The 16,833-nt window shown below is 38.4% G+C and overlaps 1 protein-coding gene across 1 annotated transcript in view; it reads right to left on the reverse strand.

Annotated features, from left to right (window-relative positions):
- The window catches only part of LOC117288187 (macrophage mannose receptor 1-like), a 58,165-nt gene that overhangs the window by 2,912 nt on the left and 38,420 nt on the right, over window positions 1-16,833 (reverse strand). Inside the window, exons 33-44 of the mRNA XM_033768928.1 lie at window positions 16,490-16,740; window positions 15,193-15,364; window positions 13,572-13,832; window positions 12,045-12,230; window positions 10,882-10,893; window positions 7,691-7,846; window positions 6,214-6,350; window positions 5,017-5,128; window positions 3,411-3,658; window positions 2,791-2,962; window positions 1,542-1,802; window positions 731-901 (exon numbers count right to left, since the gene is read on the reverse strand). Of these exons, the coding sequence (XP_033624819.1) occupies window positions 731-901; window positions 1,542-1,802; window positions 2,791-2,962; window positions 3,411-3,658; window positions 5,017-5,128; window positions 6,214-6,350; window positions 7,691-7,846; window positions 10,882-10,893; window positions 12,045-12,230; window positions 13,572-13,832; window positions 15,193-15,364; window positions 16,490-16,740 (2,139 nt within the window). The remainder of the gene's footprint in view (window positions 1-730; window positions 902-1,541; window positions 1,803-2,790; window positions 2,963-3,410; window positions 3,659-5,016; window positions 5,129-6,213; window positions 6,351-7,690; window positions 7,847-10,881; window positions 10,894-12,044; window positions 12,231-13,571; window positions 13,833-15,192; window positions 15,365-16,489; window positions 16,741-16,833) is intronic.

Below are 16,833 nucleotides of genomic sequence, written 5' to 3' on the forward strand. Positions count from 1 at the left end.
CTTTCGGTAAACAGTATTGTCCAAGGCCCACACTTCGTGTATCATTACTTCTCTTCAAAAAACAAACCTGTGGAAATTTAGGCTCAATTGGTCATCGGAGTCGGGAGAAAATAACGGGAAAACCCACCCTTGTTTCTGCACGTTTCGCCGTGTCATGACATGTGTTTAAAATAAATCCGTAATTCTCGATATCAAGAATTGATAATTGTTTTAATGTTTTCTCAAAAAGTAAAGCATTTAATGGAATAATATTTCAAGATAAGTCTTTCACTATTACCTTCTGTAAACCCTGTAAGTCATTTGTAAATCTGTGATTTTTTTTTTTTTTTTTCTGTACGGAAAATGGCTTTAAGATATGTTGCTAGTATCACTATAGTGATTTGGGTGGTGACATTACACATTGGTTTGCCATGAAGATTGATCCTCAGTTAAGATCAATCTTACCTCTTTGTGAAATTGAGCACAGGTCAACCTACATGTAAGCTACGACCCTGGTGATAGTTGGCTCAATTTCAGAAAACCTGTAACGCACAAAAACTTGCTAAGCACATGCACATCTTGCTTAGCAGAAACAGGTAACCAGCCAAAATCCACAAAAGTCTACATTGTTGTGACTCATGGTGCCCTACTCAAGTATTACATAGCATTTGACGGCAATGTAACGGGGTCTTTAAGAACCATGAGAACCAGATAACTGAGATTGAAAAACAAACAATAAGCATTTAGCTACCATAAGCATCCATCTGGCAAACGAAGTCCGTTTTGACATCACAGGAGAGACTGGTCCATGTGGCCGTCTGCTTGTTCATCCCCACACATCGGAGTCCTTCATCCATAGACGGCTGATTCGTATCCCACTTAGCGTAGTCCAACTTGGCGTTGTTGTCGTACTTAAAGTCCCCTATGAATAAACATGAGAAGAATTTGCAATGGCTCCCTGGCAGAATGCCAAATTCAGGCAGTTTTTCTCGTTTTTAAGCATCTTTTGGAGAAAATGTGCTATTTAAATTTTTTTTTTATTTATTATCATTTGTTTTATTTAATTATTTCTAATGCATTCAAAACATAAACTGGGGAAATATGGGGCATACAAAAATATTAATTGCGAAAAAGTGATCCACACACTTTTCTTCACAAATGCCAAATTAAGACCAACTGTTCTTTGACCATTGCCTTGTTTAACAATATTAATAATATGGTCAATTAATCCAGGAATTCCATTTCCAACAAACTTTGAATGCAAAACATTTTAGCGATGACAAGTATTTTCAAACCTTGAAAGTTTCTATGGAAGAAATTACGCTTAGGCCTCATTCAACTTGCATTGACCTATCAACTACAAACCATAAACCCCATTAATGATCAAATGTGTGGGTAAACACAATTAAACTGTATTTGTCTAGAGAAAACATGAAAAAATGAATAAGTAACTGAGTAATGAATAAGTAACCAAGAAATGAATAAGTAACTGAGTAATGAATAAGTAACCAAGAAATGAATAAGTAACTGAGTAATGAATAAATAACTGAGTTCAGCCAAACCTTGGTCGTCTTTGACAAGCCCAAGCCAGATGGTGGCAGAACCTTTCAATCCCTGGGCATACTTGCTGATGAACAAGTTCTGCTCAAAGCTGTGAACATCGGGCAGGACAGCTTTGGAGGATTTGGCGCACGCAGCTTTGGCCGCATCATAGCTCATATTAGTGTTGTCCGCTGCGACAAAGCGGTAACACTTGCTGCCGAATTGCTGCCAACCGGTCAGACACGAGGGCGGCTTTGGGGTACTTGGGATTGGACCGCCACCTATTACGAAAGACGGTTGGTGAATATAAGTATATACAAACCGTCAATATGGAACAATCACACAATAAAACACCTAAATCTTGTGACACAACTTTTTCGCCTCAAACTCAACAGCGGACCGTGATAGTTTAGGCATTGCATGGTACGGTTTCAAAGTACATTTGGTTTGCAGTAACACTGTGTGTGTATATCTACTTTGTTGTGCAGATTATGTCTCAAGACAATGACTAGAGCAAGCTAGTCAAAACATTGAGAGCAATTAAGAACTCACTCCGCCGCAGTAAACTTATAACACAAGAAGTCCCCTCGATCCACAAAGGGAAGGAAGTAGTCCCGGCCGATTACGTACCTTGATAGTTACTACACAGAACATTTTTTTTTCAAAAGTGAGTAGTCTCCCGAAAAAAAAAAAGATACTCCGCGGCAGTAGAATTAATAAAAAGACAAGTTCTCAAAAGAACATAATTGACACAGTAAAGAAGATATACACATGGTGAATAATACAGTGGTTACACAGTTTTCCCAGATAGTTTGTATAAAACCAAACGGCTGTAGCTTTAGGTCGCGTATTTTTAGATTCGAGTATATATACCGTAATAATAATAATAATAATAATAATAATAATAATATCAAAGTCTTATAAAGCGCACGTAACTACCAAACAAGGTACTCAATGCACTGAGTAAATACAAACTATCAGAAAGATAGGTTATTGCAGTGATGAGTTTTGAGACCCAAATAATTAGCACCTTATAAGGGTTCACTATAGGTGCTACGGCGCATACAGCAGCCACTGTTGCATATTAGTTGAAAGGGTTTTTCAATCAGAAATTCTTCGCATTTAGTATCATCTTTCAAATCTGTCTCAACAAACATATTTCTTTCTTTCTAGTCAAGTTTGAAACCTGTGTCTTATCTTATAGGAAGAGGGAAGAGTAGCATCCGGGATGCTAGCACAAACTTTCTCTTTTATTAAGGCAACACTAACCTCCACCTATCTGGCAGACGAAGCTGTGTGTCCCTGCACAACCTACGTTGTCCCATTTCTGGCCATCGCTGATTCGAACACATCCTTCACCCTGGTTGGTGCTTGGTTCTCCCTCGTCCCAGTTAGTGTAAACTAGAGGATCACCATTCACCCAGACAAACTTTCCTGTGGACTGTAAACAGGAAGGTTAAACATTATAAGTAAAGTAATGAACACCATTTGAATGGTAGTTTATTCTGGTATGGTCAGTGTCTAGTCCATATTGCTTGCCATATACTGCTATGCTGGAGAGTACACCTCATACTTAACAATAATAAATAAGAAACTTATAAAGTGCAGTATCGCCACAAAAACATTCATCACCATCAAGCTGAATATTGTTTGAAGCTTTGCATGATGTGAAGAAATAGGAAGAAACTATAAATAAATAGTAAACTTGCGGGTACTACCATGTGTAAATCTCTTTTGTGGGAGTGTTGGCTCTGAGAAGAGCCAGTTTGGTGAAAACTGTGAAAATAAGGGCCTAATCCATTGTGTGATTCTGGAGAAAAATAGTGAAAAACCACGCACACTTTTCATCATGCAAAACACATTGTCCTTGATCATTAATAGAAGCTTACATCTTGCATCAGGCCAATCCAAGCGTCCCGTATGTTGTAATAAAACAGGAGTGTTTCCATGAATGCCTCGACAAAGCCGTCTGTGACTGTAGCCAGATTACCGGTGTCCTTCTCGCACTGTGCTTGCGCGTCGGCAAAGTTTTTCCTCTGGTCCATTTGATCATACACCTTGTAGCAGACTCCATTATGCCTGTAGTAGCCTTTTTGGCTGCAGCTATCCCCAGTTGGGAAATCAGGTATGGCCGGATCTGAAATAGAAATTCACAGAATTAAAAACAGTTCAACAGAAACACCTATCTCCCTTCTCTTAAAGGCACTGGACACTATTGATAATACCTCAAAATAATTGTAAGCATAAACCTTACTTGGTAACGAGCAATGAAGAGCTGTTGAAAGCACATGTATGAAACATTGTGAGAAACGGCTCCCTCTGATGAAGTAACATAATTTTTTAGAAAGAAGTAATTTCTCACTCCAATATTTGAATTGAATTTGAAACCTCAGCTGAGGTCTCGAATTCAAGCATCTAAAAGCACAAAAATTGTGCCACGAGGTTGTTTTTTCTTCCACTATTCTCTCGCAACTTCGCTGACCAATAATTGAGTTCAAATTTGCACAGGTTTGTTCTTATACATGTACATGTATGCATATGTTGAGATAAACCAAGTGAGAAGACTGGTCTTTGACATTTTACCAAAGATGTCCAGAGCCTTTAAAGGTAGGGTTATAGATTTTTTAAAATTTTGTTTTATTGCATTGGCACTGCGGGCTCGCTGGCAACCAGTTACAGTTCTTGAATTCAAAGAACAAACACTGAGTATGTCAAAAATGGAGTAAAGATGTACGAAAAAGAAAACTAATTTGTTTCTTTAGTATCTGCAAGTTGAACCCCAAAGGTACTTGCTCAAAATAACTGTTAGCATGACACTTACTTGGTAGAGAGCAATGGAGAGCTGGTGATAGTATAAAACATTTTGAGAAACGGCTCCCTCTGAAGTTTATGTAACATAGTTTTTGAGAAAGAAGTAATTTCTCACTCAAATATTTGAATTGAATTCGAAACATCAGCTCTAAAAGCACAAAACTTGTGCGACAAGGTTGTTTTTTCTTCCATGATTCTCTTGCAACTTCGTCGACCAATTAATTGAGTTTAAATTTTCACAGGTATGTTCTTCTATGCATATGTTGCGCTACACCAAGTGAGAAGACTGGTCTTTGACAATTACCAAAGATGTCCAGCAGCCGATTTCACGAAATGCTAAGATCAATCCTAACTCGAGTTAGGACGAGTAACCCGTCCTAACTTAGGATGAGTTCAATGCGTCCTACGTATTTTGATACGGAACTGAACCCGTCCTAAGTCCTAAGATTAATCCTAAGTTAGGAAGAGTTTGGTGAAATTGAGGGCTGAGCCTTTATAGGTAGGGTTATAGATTTGTTAATTTGTTTTATTTCATTTTCTCATTGGCCGTGCGGGCTCGCTGGCGACCAGTTACAGTCCTTGAATTCAAAGAACCAAACACTTTGAATGTGCCATTAATGCCTAAAACAGAGAGGAAGATGTTTGCAAGAAGAAAAACAATTGGTTACTTAAAAATCTGCTCACCGGTTGGCTTTTGGCAGAAGTAGCCCTCTCTTGGCCCTTCGCACGGTAGGTTCTTCCAGAATCCTGGCTTCACTTGGTTGTTAACAATCATCACACACATATTGTCAGGGTCCTTTGGTATAAACAAAAAAAATGATAAGTAAACAAGAGTGAAATGACTTTTGTGAGGCAAAACAATTCATTCGATTGTTATTATTTTCTAAATGAGTTGGTGTGGTTAAGATGGTCATTACATGGTGTTATCACAAACCTTTCCATATCATATTTCCACCATGCAAAGTTTGAAATCGTACTTGTTATTATTTTGTTTAAAGGCATTGGACACTATTGGTAATTACTCAAAATAATTAATAGCAAAACCTTGGTAATGAGGAATGGAGAGCTGTTCATACATGTAGTATAATACATTGTGAGAAACGGCTCCCTCTGAAGTAATGTAGTTTTTTGAGAAAGAAGTAATTTTCCTCGAGCTTGATGTCGAGATCTCAGAACTAGATTGTAAGGTCTCGAATTAAGCATCTGAAAGCACACAACTTCTTGTGACAAGGGTGTTTTTTCTTATCTCACAACTTTGACAGCCAATTGAGCTGAAATATCCACAGATTTGTTATTGTATGCTTATGTTAAGATACACCAAGTGAGAAGACCGGTCTTTGAAAATTACCAAAGGTGTCCAGCGCCTTTAAGCAAGTGTGTCCCAAACAAGGCAACCCTTGGTTAGGGGCTACAAGAAGGAAAGAATTCACATGAAAATAACCCAGGGGATCTGAAGGTAAGTATTGGTCTGATTCTACTATTATATATTTCTGGCAATGAAGGATGCTGCATAAGTGAATCACTGTAGCTCACAAGCCTGAGTAAACCTGTAAACAGGGATACTTGCATGTGAACCAGAAACACAGTTTTTTTTATGGCAAACAGTTTGAACCTGAGAAGCGCTACTGTCAGTAACGTTTCTCAGATTATATATTCCTCAGAGATGCAACCAGGTGTTGAAAAACAAAGCTGAAATATTTCGTGGTGACGTTTTGGACACTTAACCACCCCACCACGCAGACCTGCCAACATTGGTATCCCAGTGTCTGCCGTCTGGCAGATGAAGGTATGTTTAGCGTCACACGCAAGGTTTACCAAAAGTGTCCAGTGCGCTTAAAAATAACAAATTGAGCTTGATATTAACTTGCCATGCATACATACCTTATCAGGGAAGTTATCAGTCCAGTGTTCAAACTGCATGGGAGTTCCATCAGCCCATTCATATGAACCATCAATCTTATTCAGTCCAATCCATGCATTGGTACGTCTCATCATGAACATCATGGCTTCTAGCAAAGCTGGCAAGTTAGACAAATAATAATAATATAATAATATCAAAGTCTTATATAGCGCACGTATCTACCAAACAAGGTACTCATGGCGCTGGGTATATACAAACTTTCAGAAAGATTATTGCAGTGATGAATTATGAGACCCAATTGTGTACATGTAGGACCTTGAAAGGGTTTACAAGGTGCTACGACGCATACATGTACGACATTGAAAGGGTTTACAAGGTGCTACGACGCATACATGTAGGACCTTGAAAGGGTTTACAAGGTGCTACGGCGCATACGGCAGCCACAGCCAGGAACACCGGGGTTAACACCTTCTCTTTTTCAATAAGTGCACTAGGTGCTTTTACATGCGTTTACAACACATGGGACCAACGGCATTTATGTCCTATCCGAAGGACAAAGCAATGGTTATGTCTTGCTTAAGGACACAAGTGTCAGGGCTGGGGATTCGGACCCACACTCTGCTGATCAGGAACACCAGAGTTTGAGTTCGGTGCTCTAACAGCTCGACCACGACCACAAATACATCACACAGATAAGTAGGATTTGAAACTTTGCAGGGTGGAAATACGATATAGAAAGATTTGCGGTGACATCATGAAATGATAATCTTTAAATGAGTTGGGGGTGGTTCTGAAAGGAACCAATGGTTTCAACTCGACGTTTTGACCAGTATGCTTTGATCGTCTTCTTAAGAAAAAAGAAGAACAAAAGAAAGAAGACGATCAGAGCATACTAATGAAAACGTTGAGTTGAACCCAACGGGTCTTTTCAGAACCACCCCAACTCATTTAGAGATTACCAATAAATGGTGTGACCGCAAACCTTTCTATATCACACAGATAACAGAAACAGCCTAACTAAAAAAGTTACATTATGAGAAAAGCAAGTACAGAGATAAGCTGTTTTCGCTAAAACTGGATGAAAGTGTAAAAAGAGGCCTAGCCTGGACATATTATGAACCCAGTATTGTTAAACTCAATGTGGTTAGGACCAACTTGGTCCCAGAAATGTGTACACGTGCGAGACTTGCACTGCCTGTTTACATAGAAATAATGCAGAAGGAACCAAACTTAAACTTCAAGACTTAAGCCCGGCTCACACTTCCTGCGAATGCGGGTGCGAAGCAAATGTTGATGTCACAAATTAGCAACGAATAATTCGCAGCAGTTCAACTCTGCTCAACTCACTTGCGAATATCGCTGCAAGGGGGGTAACAACAAATTAACGTCAAATTCACATCGCATTCGCAGGAAGTATGATTCAAGCATAAGGCTAGGACTAATTTAATATGTCAACAAAAGCAAAAATACAAGAAACTGCAGACATAAGTGACTTACATAGGACATTCTGACCATAGACAGTAGCTAAGGTTCCACCCTTATTCTCGCAAGACTTATAAGCTTCAGTCCACGTTAATGATTCGGGCTCGTTGCTGCCAAATGCTCCGTAACATAAGTTGTTCATCCGGTACCAATCTTTCTCACAACCGCCAACTTTGGAATGGAAAAACAACAAATATATTAAGTTTGACATTGGGGGTTTAGGTGGCAAGTGGTTTATTGCACGGGAATCAAAACCCTGCTAAGCTCAATTTCAAATTCTCTGCTGCTTAAGAAGAAACTTTTGCTTGGCAGTTTTCGCTGCTCGGTAGAAAAGATCAGGATACTAATCACAGATGGTACTATAATGACGCTCAAATCGCATGGGCGCCGCCATTGTTTTCTTACCCCCCCCCCCCCACCCCACTACACAACGCTACGCGGCATTTTAAACATAATGATTTCTAGCGAAGCGCTTCATCCCGCTAGTGTGACATGGTTTTAAGCTGGTATAATCTTTAGCTTTGCCAACTGTTGAGCTTGGAGGATCAGGCGAGTTGGTTTATGAAAAGGGTTTGTAATCGTTTCTTATGAAATGTATACGATTAGAAAGATGTTTTAATAGTAGAATATAATGATCCACACAAACATTCATCGAAATTGTAAAACTTACACAGCACTTTAATTTGTGGAGTCTATTTGACTTCACAAAATGTCTGACCATGTTAGTTCTCAAGGTAAAAGGAAAACCACGCAATTTTGAGGCATATTTGTGTTGACTATATTCTACTTTTAAAACATCTTTCTAACCATGCATTTCATAACAAACGGTTTACAAATGCTTTTCACAAACCTACGATCCAAGGCAATGGTCCCTTTAGGCGGCTCTAATAAACATTGAACTCTGTGTTGTCCAAAATGTGAGTTTGGGTTTACAGTCAAAACAAGCCTGCCATCAATTTCAAAACTCTTCCTTACTCAGAATTTATCCTAGGAGTTAGGACAAGTTAAGTTCTGTATCCATAGATGTGAGGACACATTGAACCCATCGTAAGTTGAACGAGTTACTCGTTCTAACTCACGGTAGGATTAATCCTAGCGTTTCGTGACATTGGATGCAGGCCCATGATGTATTTCATGTGAGGTCATTGGTGGAATGAAATAATAATAATGGGCATTTATAATGCACCGGTATCCATCTAAAGATGCTCACAGAGATGCCAACATTGAATTTTAAAAAAGAGTAGCATCTCCCAAATGTTAAGGGCGAGCGCATCTTGGGCTCCCTATACCGATCTTTCTATTACTCTCTACAATGCTAATTAGCTCAGTTTCAGGCAGTGTTGTGAAATAACAATTACCTGTATGCATCAACAGAACAGCTACAAATGTTTATAATGGCCAGTGAAAAAAAACTTGAAAAAAACCCTGATTTCCCTCATCTTCTGACTATGTTTCAAAAATAAATGTAACATAAAAAAGGGTGGCCTTACTTAAAGGTAACATAAAAAAGGGTGGCCTTACTTAAATGTTTTTGTTTTAATGATCAGAAACGCAACAACAAGCTATTGGGAGAGTGAGGAGGAAAAAAAAAAAAAAACGTGTCCGGATTTTGGGCAAAAAATACGTGTCCGTATTTTGGGCATTGTCTGGGCAGTGTCTGGACATCGGCGCTACAATTACTGGTAGGAAAACATGGAAACTGTCTAGCTTAGACCTCACAGGCCACTCAGTTGAAGGTATTTTTGTTCAGAAGGTCTCCTTTTTTTGTCGCCATTCTTTCGTACTTTTTTTGCCAAGCTTCGATAAAGTACATGTACAGCCAGCGTGGGCACAATAATAGTGGATACATGAGGAATGAGGTTACTGTGACACGTTAGCTCACACACAACCTCATTCCCCACGCACGTGTGCACTATTCCCCCCATCGTGTAATAGAGATCAATGGGTACGATCTTGCAGAAATGCACTAGCGTAAAAAATGCACACTCAGCCAGCCGGCCAGCCAGCGGGGGAGGGCACGCAACAATCATGCCGTCGAGACACGTACATTGTTCGAGTGAATTCGCCGCTATTATTCAACACTGCGTTCTAAAATTAAAAGTGTTTTTTTTTCTTTTCTGTTTTGATATTTTTCTTAATTTTTATTTCCACTTAATAGTTCATTAGTTGTTTGCATGTATTGTACAATTTAATAAAATTATATTGGCCGGCTTGTTTAGCGTGTTTTATTGAGTATTATCGTAGCGTCGTAGTCACGGCTCGAAATCGTATTTGCTACGCCCAAATCGTGTATGTTGGTATCTCTGTGCTCATGGCGCATAAGCTTGGGCGATATCGATTTATTTTATTCACGATATATCGCCGACAATATATCGCGATATTCGATATAATCGCGATTAATTAAATTTGACATCATCAGTCTTAAAACTCCAAGTGAAAGTTGTAGAAGAGACAGTCCTTGCATAAGAGAGGTGTTCTAATGACCTATTCTTCTGGTTTTACTCCAAACCTATGGGGTGCAAGATGTCTCAGCTAGCAAATACATCGCGATATTTAATCCATATATCGATATATCGCGATATACCGTGATATATCGATATTTCGATTAAAACCAAATCCATCCGATATCGAAATCGTGTCCAAATTAATATCGCAATATTCGATAGTATCGTGATATCGCCCAAGCTTAATGGCGCAGTGACACAATAAACGGGGAAATGTTATGAAGTCCTCATTAGATGAGTCTTGAGGGAAGTTTTGAACAAAGCTATTGGTGGAGAAAGTTTAACATGATTCGGCAAGTCGTTCCATAATGAAGGAGCAGCAGAAGTAAATGATCTTTCACCCCATGATGTTCTGGCCAGGGGTTTCCTTAAAAGATGTTTGTTATTAGATCGCATATAGACTGGCGGTCGGAAATATGGGGTTGGAGTCCTTCTGAGAGATATGGTGGTAAAGTGCCTTTTGATGAGCGATAGACATACACAAGGATCTTGAAGAAGATTCTTTCCTTAAGTAGCCAATGTAGATCTTGTAGGATAGGTGTGATGTGTGCTCTAGTTAAGGAGTGTTTGTTCTACCACAAAAATATGTGCCTGTTTACAGTCTGAAACCCTTACTACAAAAAACACTGTGATGTATCAAGCGGCCGTGTTTATTAATGATCTTAAAGAAAACATTGAAGGATCAAAGAGATATTAACTCACCTGAGCTTTTGTCTGTTGAGAAAAAGCAGAAACATCCATTTAGAATACAATATAAAAAATAGCATGGAAAAGGTAGGGACTGTAGATTAGTAAATACTAACAAAGTTAATGAAATGAGGAATTGGTAAAGGAATTATAGGTATCATAGTTCAAAAGTAGCTAGAAATACCTTGAAGGAAAAAATACTGAGCGCTTTAATATGCCCCTTAATCGCCCCTTAGGGGTCTGATACATGACATTAAACTTAACTGTAGATTCGTAAAAATAATCTACAGTTGAGTGTAGATTCATTACAAACTTAAAGTAAATAGTTCAACTTGAAAATTACTGTCCCAAACTGAAAGATGGCATGAAGTGCAACAAAACATAGCTGACAATATGTTATCTTTCAAATTACAGAACTAACCCAGTTTAGAAAAATCACTTTAGTAAGTAGAGTAGACTAACTAGTGTTGTTACTATTGAGAAATCCAATTCCTTGAAACTGTTACAAAACCAATGGGGGAAATAGTTTAAGTCAGAGAATAGACTCTAAAGTGTAGATTCGTGATTACAATGTACTCGCCTTCAGCTCGTACATTCTATTCCTGAATCTACACTTTCTCCTATATTCTCCTTTAACATATAAGAACTTAGTATTATTATTATTAATTACCATTTTATGGAGTATGGAATTTGACGCATTGCATGGTGAGGTATCAATAAACATTCGATTATAAGAAGAAACTATAAATAAATAGTAAACTTGCGGGTACAACCATGTGTAAATCTCTTAAGGTGAGTGTTGGCTCTGAAAAAAGAGCTGGTTTGGTGTCGCCATCATGTGTGCATCTCCTTTCTTAGTAGATTATGTTCGTATGAGAATTTTTTTGCTTTAATTTTTACTACCGCTGAGCAGATTTTTTCAGATATCGGGAGACTTCTCAGTTCTGAAAAGAACTGCTTTTTAACTACCACCTGGGCCGTGGAGGTAGGAAATAGGCTGAGACTACTACCCTAGCTTTAAGTGGATTTAACTTCACTACCGTGAAATGAGTTTTTAGTTGGGTCTCAATGTTTCGACATAGCTTGCTCTAGTTATCGTCGGTATTATTATTATTATTATTTACCATTTTGATGAGGTTCCTATACACAGACTATATCGGAAGGCATTGTGTACGTACCTTTGGGTCTCTTGCAGACTAACTGCGAGTAAGAGGCGCATCCAGTGTCTTCCCACTTGCCGTACTCTGATGTCATTATGCGTACACAGTCCTCGGAATCCAGCTCGTTGTCTGGTTCTCCTACTTTCCAGTTTGTGTAATCCACCGGCTGACCGTCGTTCCAGAGAAACTCCTGCTTGTCTACAGCTACAGAGGAAAATGAAACAAGGCAAGTTATTTAATAGATGGAAATTTGAAAAACTTACTTGGTAACAAGCAATGGAGAGAGCTGTTGATAGAATTGTGAGAAACGGCTCCCTTTGAAGTATCAGAGTTATTGTGAAAGAAGTAATTTTCCAAGAGTTTGATTTCGACACCTCAGAATTAAATTTTGAGGTCCCGAAATCAAGCATCTGAAAGCACAAAACTTCGTGTGACAAGGGTGTTTTTTCTTTAATTATTATCTCGCAACTTTGTTGACCAACTGAGTTCAAATTTTCACAAGTTTTTTTTTCGTGTAGAGTTGAGATACACGAAGTGAGAAGACTGGTATTTGACAATTAACAATGTCCAGTGTCTTTAACTCGCATACACCAATGTGTAAGCACTGTATACTCTGTACTTTCCCAAGCTCTTTGACAAAAAGAAACCAGAGGAATTTTACTCAGGTGAGTTTTGAAACCACAACCTTTGCAATTTTAGAGCAGTGTCATTCCAACTAGACCAGTATGGCATTTATAGAGCCCCCTTTAAGAGGTTGGAAAGTGCCAGGATGTATGTTACACAATATATGGTCCAAAACAAAAATCACTCTTGACGAAACAAGATGGCCTAATCATTTTCTTCAATGGTTCAATTAAGTTTGTTTTCAGGAAGTGAATTCCTCCAGGCCTGCATTGGAGAAGGCTTGGTCCCCTTCTTTATATTATTTATCCAATGCTCGAAAAAGAAGGATGCACGAGGAAAAGTGATAGGTTGCAAGTTGGTTGATGTTGCTGAAGCCTGTCATGAGTTACAATGCCGGTTTCAAACTCTTCAGCTGTTTATTTCACCAAACTCTTCCAAACTTAGGATTAATCTTAGTACTAAGGACGAGTTAAGTCCCGTATCCATATTTGTTAGGGCGCAGTGAACCCAACCTAAGTTAGGCTGAGTCAAGATGGGATTAATCCTAGCGTTTCCTGAAATCGGCTGCTGGAGCACGGAAACACAGGCTTCACAGAGCGCCCTATTAAGTGCAGAATTCCATGGTAAGCAGGCCCAGCGACATGAAATTGGGCCAAGCTGAAAATCTAAGAAGTTGCATTCTCGACTTTAGGAAATAACTTCTCATGCCCAGATGCTACTGGCATAAATAAACTTTTCTTCAACTGCCAAAGAATTTTATCTTAAATTTTGGCTTAAACACTGTATTGCGTACAAATATATCTACATTTATATAGGATTAAACCAATGAAACAGATAAAAAACATAAAGGTAGACTTTCCCTTTATAAGCTTAATTTTTAACCAAATTTTGTTCAATTGCCGCCACAGCTTGTTAACTTACCAGTTGTGTTACGTGTCAAGCCCAGCCACACTCCATAGTACCCATATTTCTCTGCAGCTACCCTCTTGACGAACGCGTTCTCCCCTCTACTGTGGATGTTCAAGATGTGCGAATTGTCAAAGGTTTTCTCGCAGAAATAAGACGCCTCCCACCACGACACGTACTGCAACTCTGCTTCAAACATGTAGCAGTTGTCACCGAACCCTATCCATTTTGGGGGACAGTTGCCAGGAATAAACGTGGGCGGTGTTGGGGGAACCACTGTCCACGAGAAAACAAGAGGTAAGTTATTGTTTTTATGAAATGGACTAAAATGAAAAAACAAAACAATGAAAACTCATCAATAATAATAATAGTGGCTTCTTATATAGCGCTTCAACATTATTACCCCTGGTCACTGGGCCTTAAATCATTCCTTAAACCATCTCAGCTCCTTGTGGAGTATACAGCCTGTGCCGCCAAATATGTAGCACAATCAAGGCTAATCAATCACAAGAACCAACTCCTGCCCTCACAGGTACCCATTCACCCCTAGGTGGAGAGAAGCAATTATAGTGAAGTGTTTTGCTCAGGGACAAAAGTGTCACAACCGAGATTCGAACCCACACTCCGCTGAACAGAATCACCAGAGCTTGAATTCGGTGTTCTTATTCGCTCGGCCACGACACCCCATAATAAACAAACAAATTATCATAGCATGGGCAAGAAACAAATGCTCTGTACATTTTTAGTCTGCCGTTAGGGTTGAATGTTAATAAATTGCTGGCAAGTGGACTATTTTGTAAAACGTGAAACCTAATTTCTACTTGCGAAATAGTAAAATACTCCAGGTCTTATGAAGCCCCTTTTAAGGCATCTGAAAGCACAACAATTTGTGCAACAAGGGTGTTTTTTATTTCAATACTCTCTTGCAAATTTGATGACCAATTGAGTCAAAATTTTCACAGGTTTGTTATTTTATGCATATGTTGAGAAACACCAAGTAAAAATACGGGTCGTTGACAATTACCAAAGGTGTCCAGTGCCTTTAAAATGAATTTTCAGGCCTGGAATTTCAACTTTGAGAGGGCAATGCTATTTTCATTTTGCCAATGGCACTTTCATTGCAGAATCTTTAAGTCTAAGAGAAAGTTTTGAAGGGGCAACCAAGGCCAGGGGGTGACAGAGGCCACTGCCACCATGTAATTCTAATGTTTGTCTTGAAAAAATGCTTTTGTTGACGGCACATGTTCATCTTGTTGACATTCCATGGATTATGAACAATGACTGGATTCTTATTTAGTCCAAATTGTTGAGTTTTGTGCTATCACAAAAAAGTGTTTTATATATCTCTAAATAACTATTTTTCTTTTCCGTGTGTATCTGTAATTTACTGCTAATGCTTTTAATAATTTGTATGGCTTTTGTAAACTGCACATTTTGGCTTTTAGTCGATGTATTCAGTCATTTCACTTTCTTATTGCAAAAAAAAGAGAGAAAACGACCAACCACACTTAACTTTGGTAGTGTTTTTCAGTTTTCTCTGGGACTGTTTAAAAAAGAAATAGAGGAAATCAGCTGAAAAGCTGCATGCTTAAGTATTGCAGTATATTTAATAAACCACTAGTAATAATAAACTTACTTTCTGTTGTATGACAGACAAATGCACGTTTCAATGTACATTTGATAGAATCCCAGTCAGCACTGTTGGTCTGTACAACGCAACCCTCTCCGTCTTTTTCACTTGGTTCGTAATCAGCCCAGCTTGTAAACATCAATGGCCAACGATCAATCCACTTGAATGTACCGGTATTCTATAAAACAAAATTCTCATATTAATCTTGCTTTTCATATCATTTGGTAATGGAGAAACACACACAATACAGTAGAGAAGAAAAACAAAATGACTTGTATAACGTATAACGGCACACTTGTACAATGTTGTATGTAACGGTAGTGTGCAAAAAGAAAAAATAATTCACATAAAATTTGGAAAAATGATAAAAGAATCCACATAAAACTTGTTTTTTTATATCATTTGATAATGGAGAAACAAACATATAACAGTAAAGAAGAAAAACGAAATAAAAAAAAAAAAAAAAAAAAAAAAAAAAACCGAAACGATTTGTTCAGGGTGGAGTGCCCAAACAGCTAAAATACCGTTGAAATAACTCATTAAAAATAGCTAGAATAGAAGAACTACCACACCCCTCCCCCATAAAGCCCCAAATAGACAAATACAAACAACAACCAACCCCTCCCCCCAAAAAAACCCTCAATACAATACAGGTATAGTGTCCCATTGCAGTTTTAGGGAGAGGGATTTCGACAAATTCAGAAGATCAAATTTGTGAAGTATCAGACCTGCTGGTTTTTGGAGTGTGGCAGGACGGGGCACACGGTCTTGTTCTATTATAGTATTAAGCGCGGTTCATACTTCTTGCAATGCAAATTTTGGCATCACAGGGCTGTTTTCACAGCGAAAGGTTTCACAGGAGTTCAGCACAAGTCAACTGATGAGAATTATTTGTTTGCAAATTTTTTGATGTCAAAATTCATATCACATTCGCAGGAAATTTGGACCAGGCTTTCAAGAACATCCTACTTCATAACAACAATAATAATAATAATAATAATAATAACAATAATAATAATAATAATAATAATAATAATAATAATAATAATAATAATAATAATAATAATAATAATAATAATAATAATAATAATAATAACAATAATAATAATAAGTGAATCAATGTGTGGTGCAGAGGTTTTTAACTAGTGGTTTAATCCCAACGAGGCCTGGTTCTTGATAATTTTACCGAGACGAAGGTGCTGGTGTCCTGGTGAAGACTATAGTAAACCAGGGCAGCAGCACCAAAACAAAGAACCATATATAAACAAATTAAGCAAAATAAATGTGAGAAATATAAACATACATCATTTATTGTCAAGCCAATCCAAGCGCTGTCTAAATTATTCTTGTACAACATGTTGGCCACGATGAACGCTTCCGAGAAGCCATCCCGGACGGAGGCCAGGGTAGCTGTCTGTCCTTCGCAGGCCTTCTTAGCATCAATGAATGACATCGGAGTAGTCATTAGCTTGAAGCAGTCGGTGCCATACTGGAGGAATCCGTTGGCTGGGCACAGGCCGCCAAAAGAGGGTTCTTGAGTGGGCAGTGCTGGATCTGCAAGCAAAGTAATAGTTAAAAAAAAAAAATTGCATTGGGGATAAAAACATTTTTTTTTTTTTTTTACCCTTAGCACTGTATACTCAGTAC

The sequence above is a fragment of the Asterias rubens genome, chromosome 3 (genome assembly GCF_902459465.1).
Source record: "Asterias rubens chromosome 3, eAstRub1.3, whole genome shotgun sequence".
NCBI classification, from domain to species: domain Eukaryota; kingdom Metazoa; phylum Echinodermata; class Asteroidea; order Forcipulatida; family Asteriidae; genus Asterias; species Asterias rubens.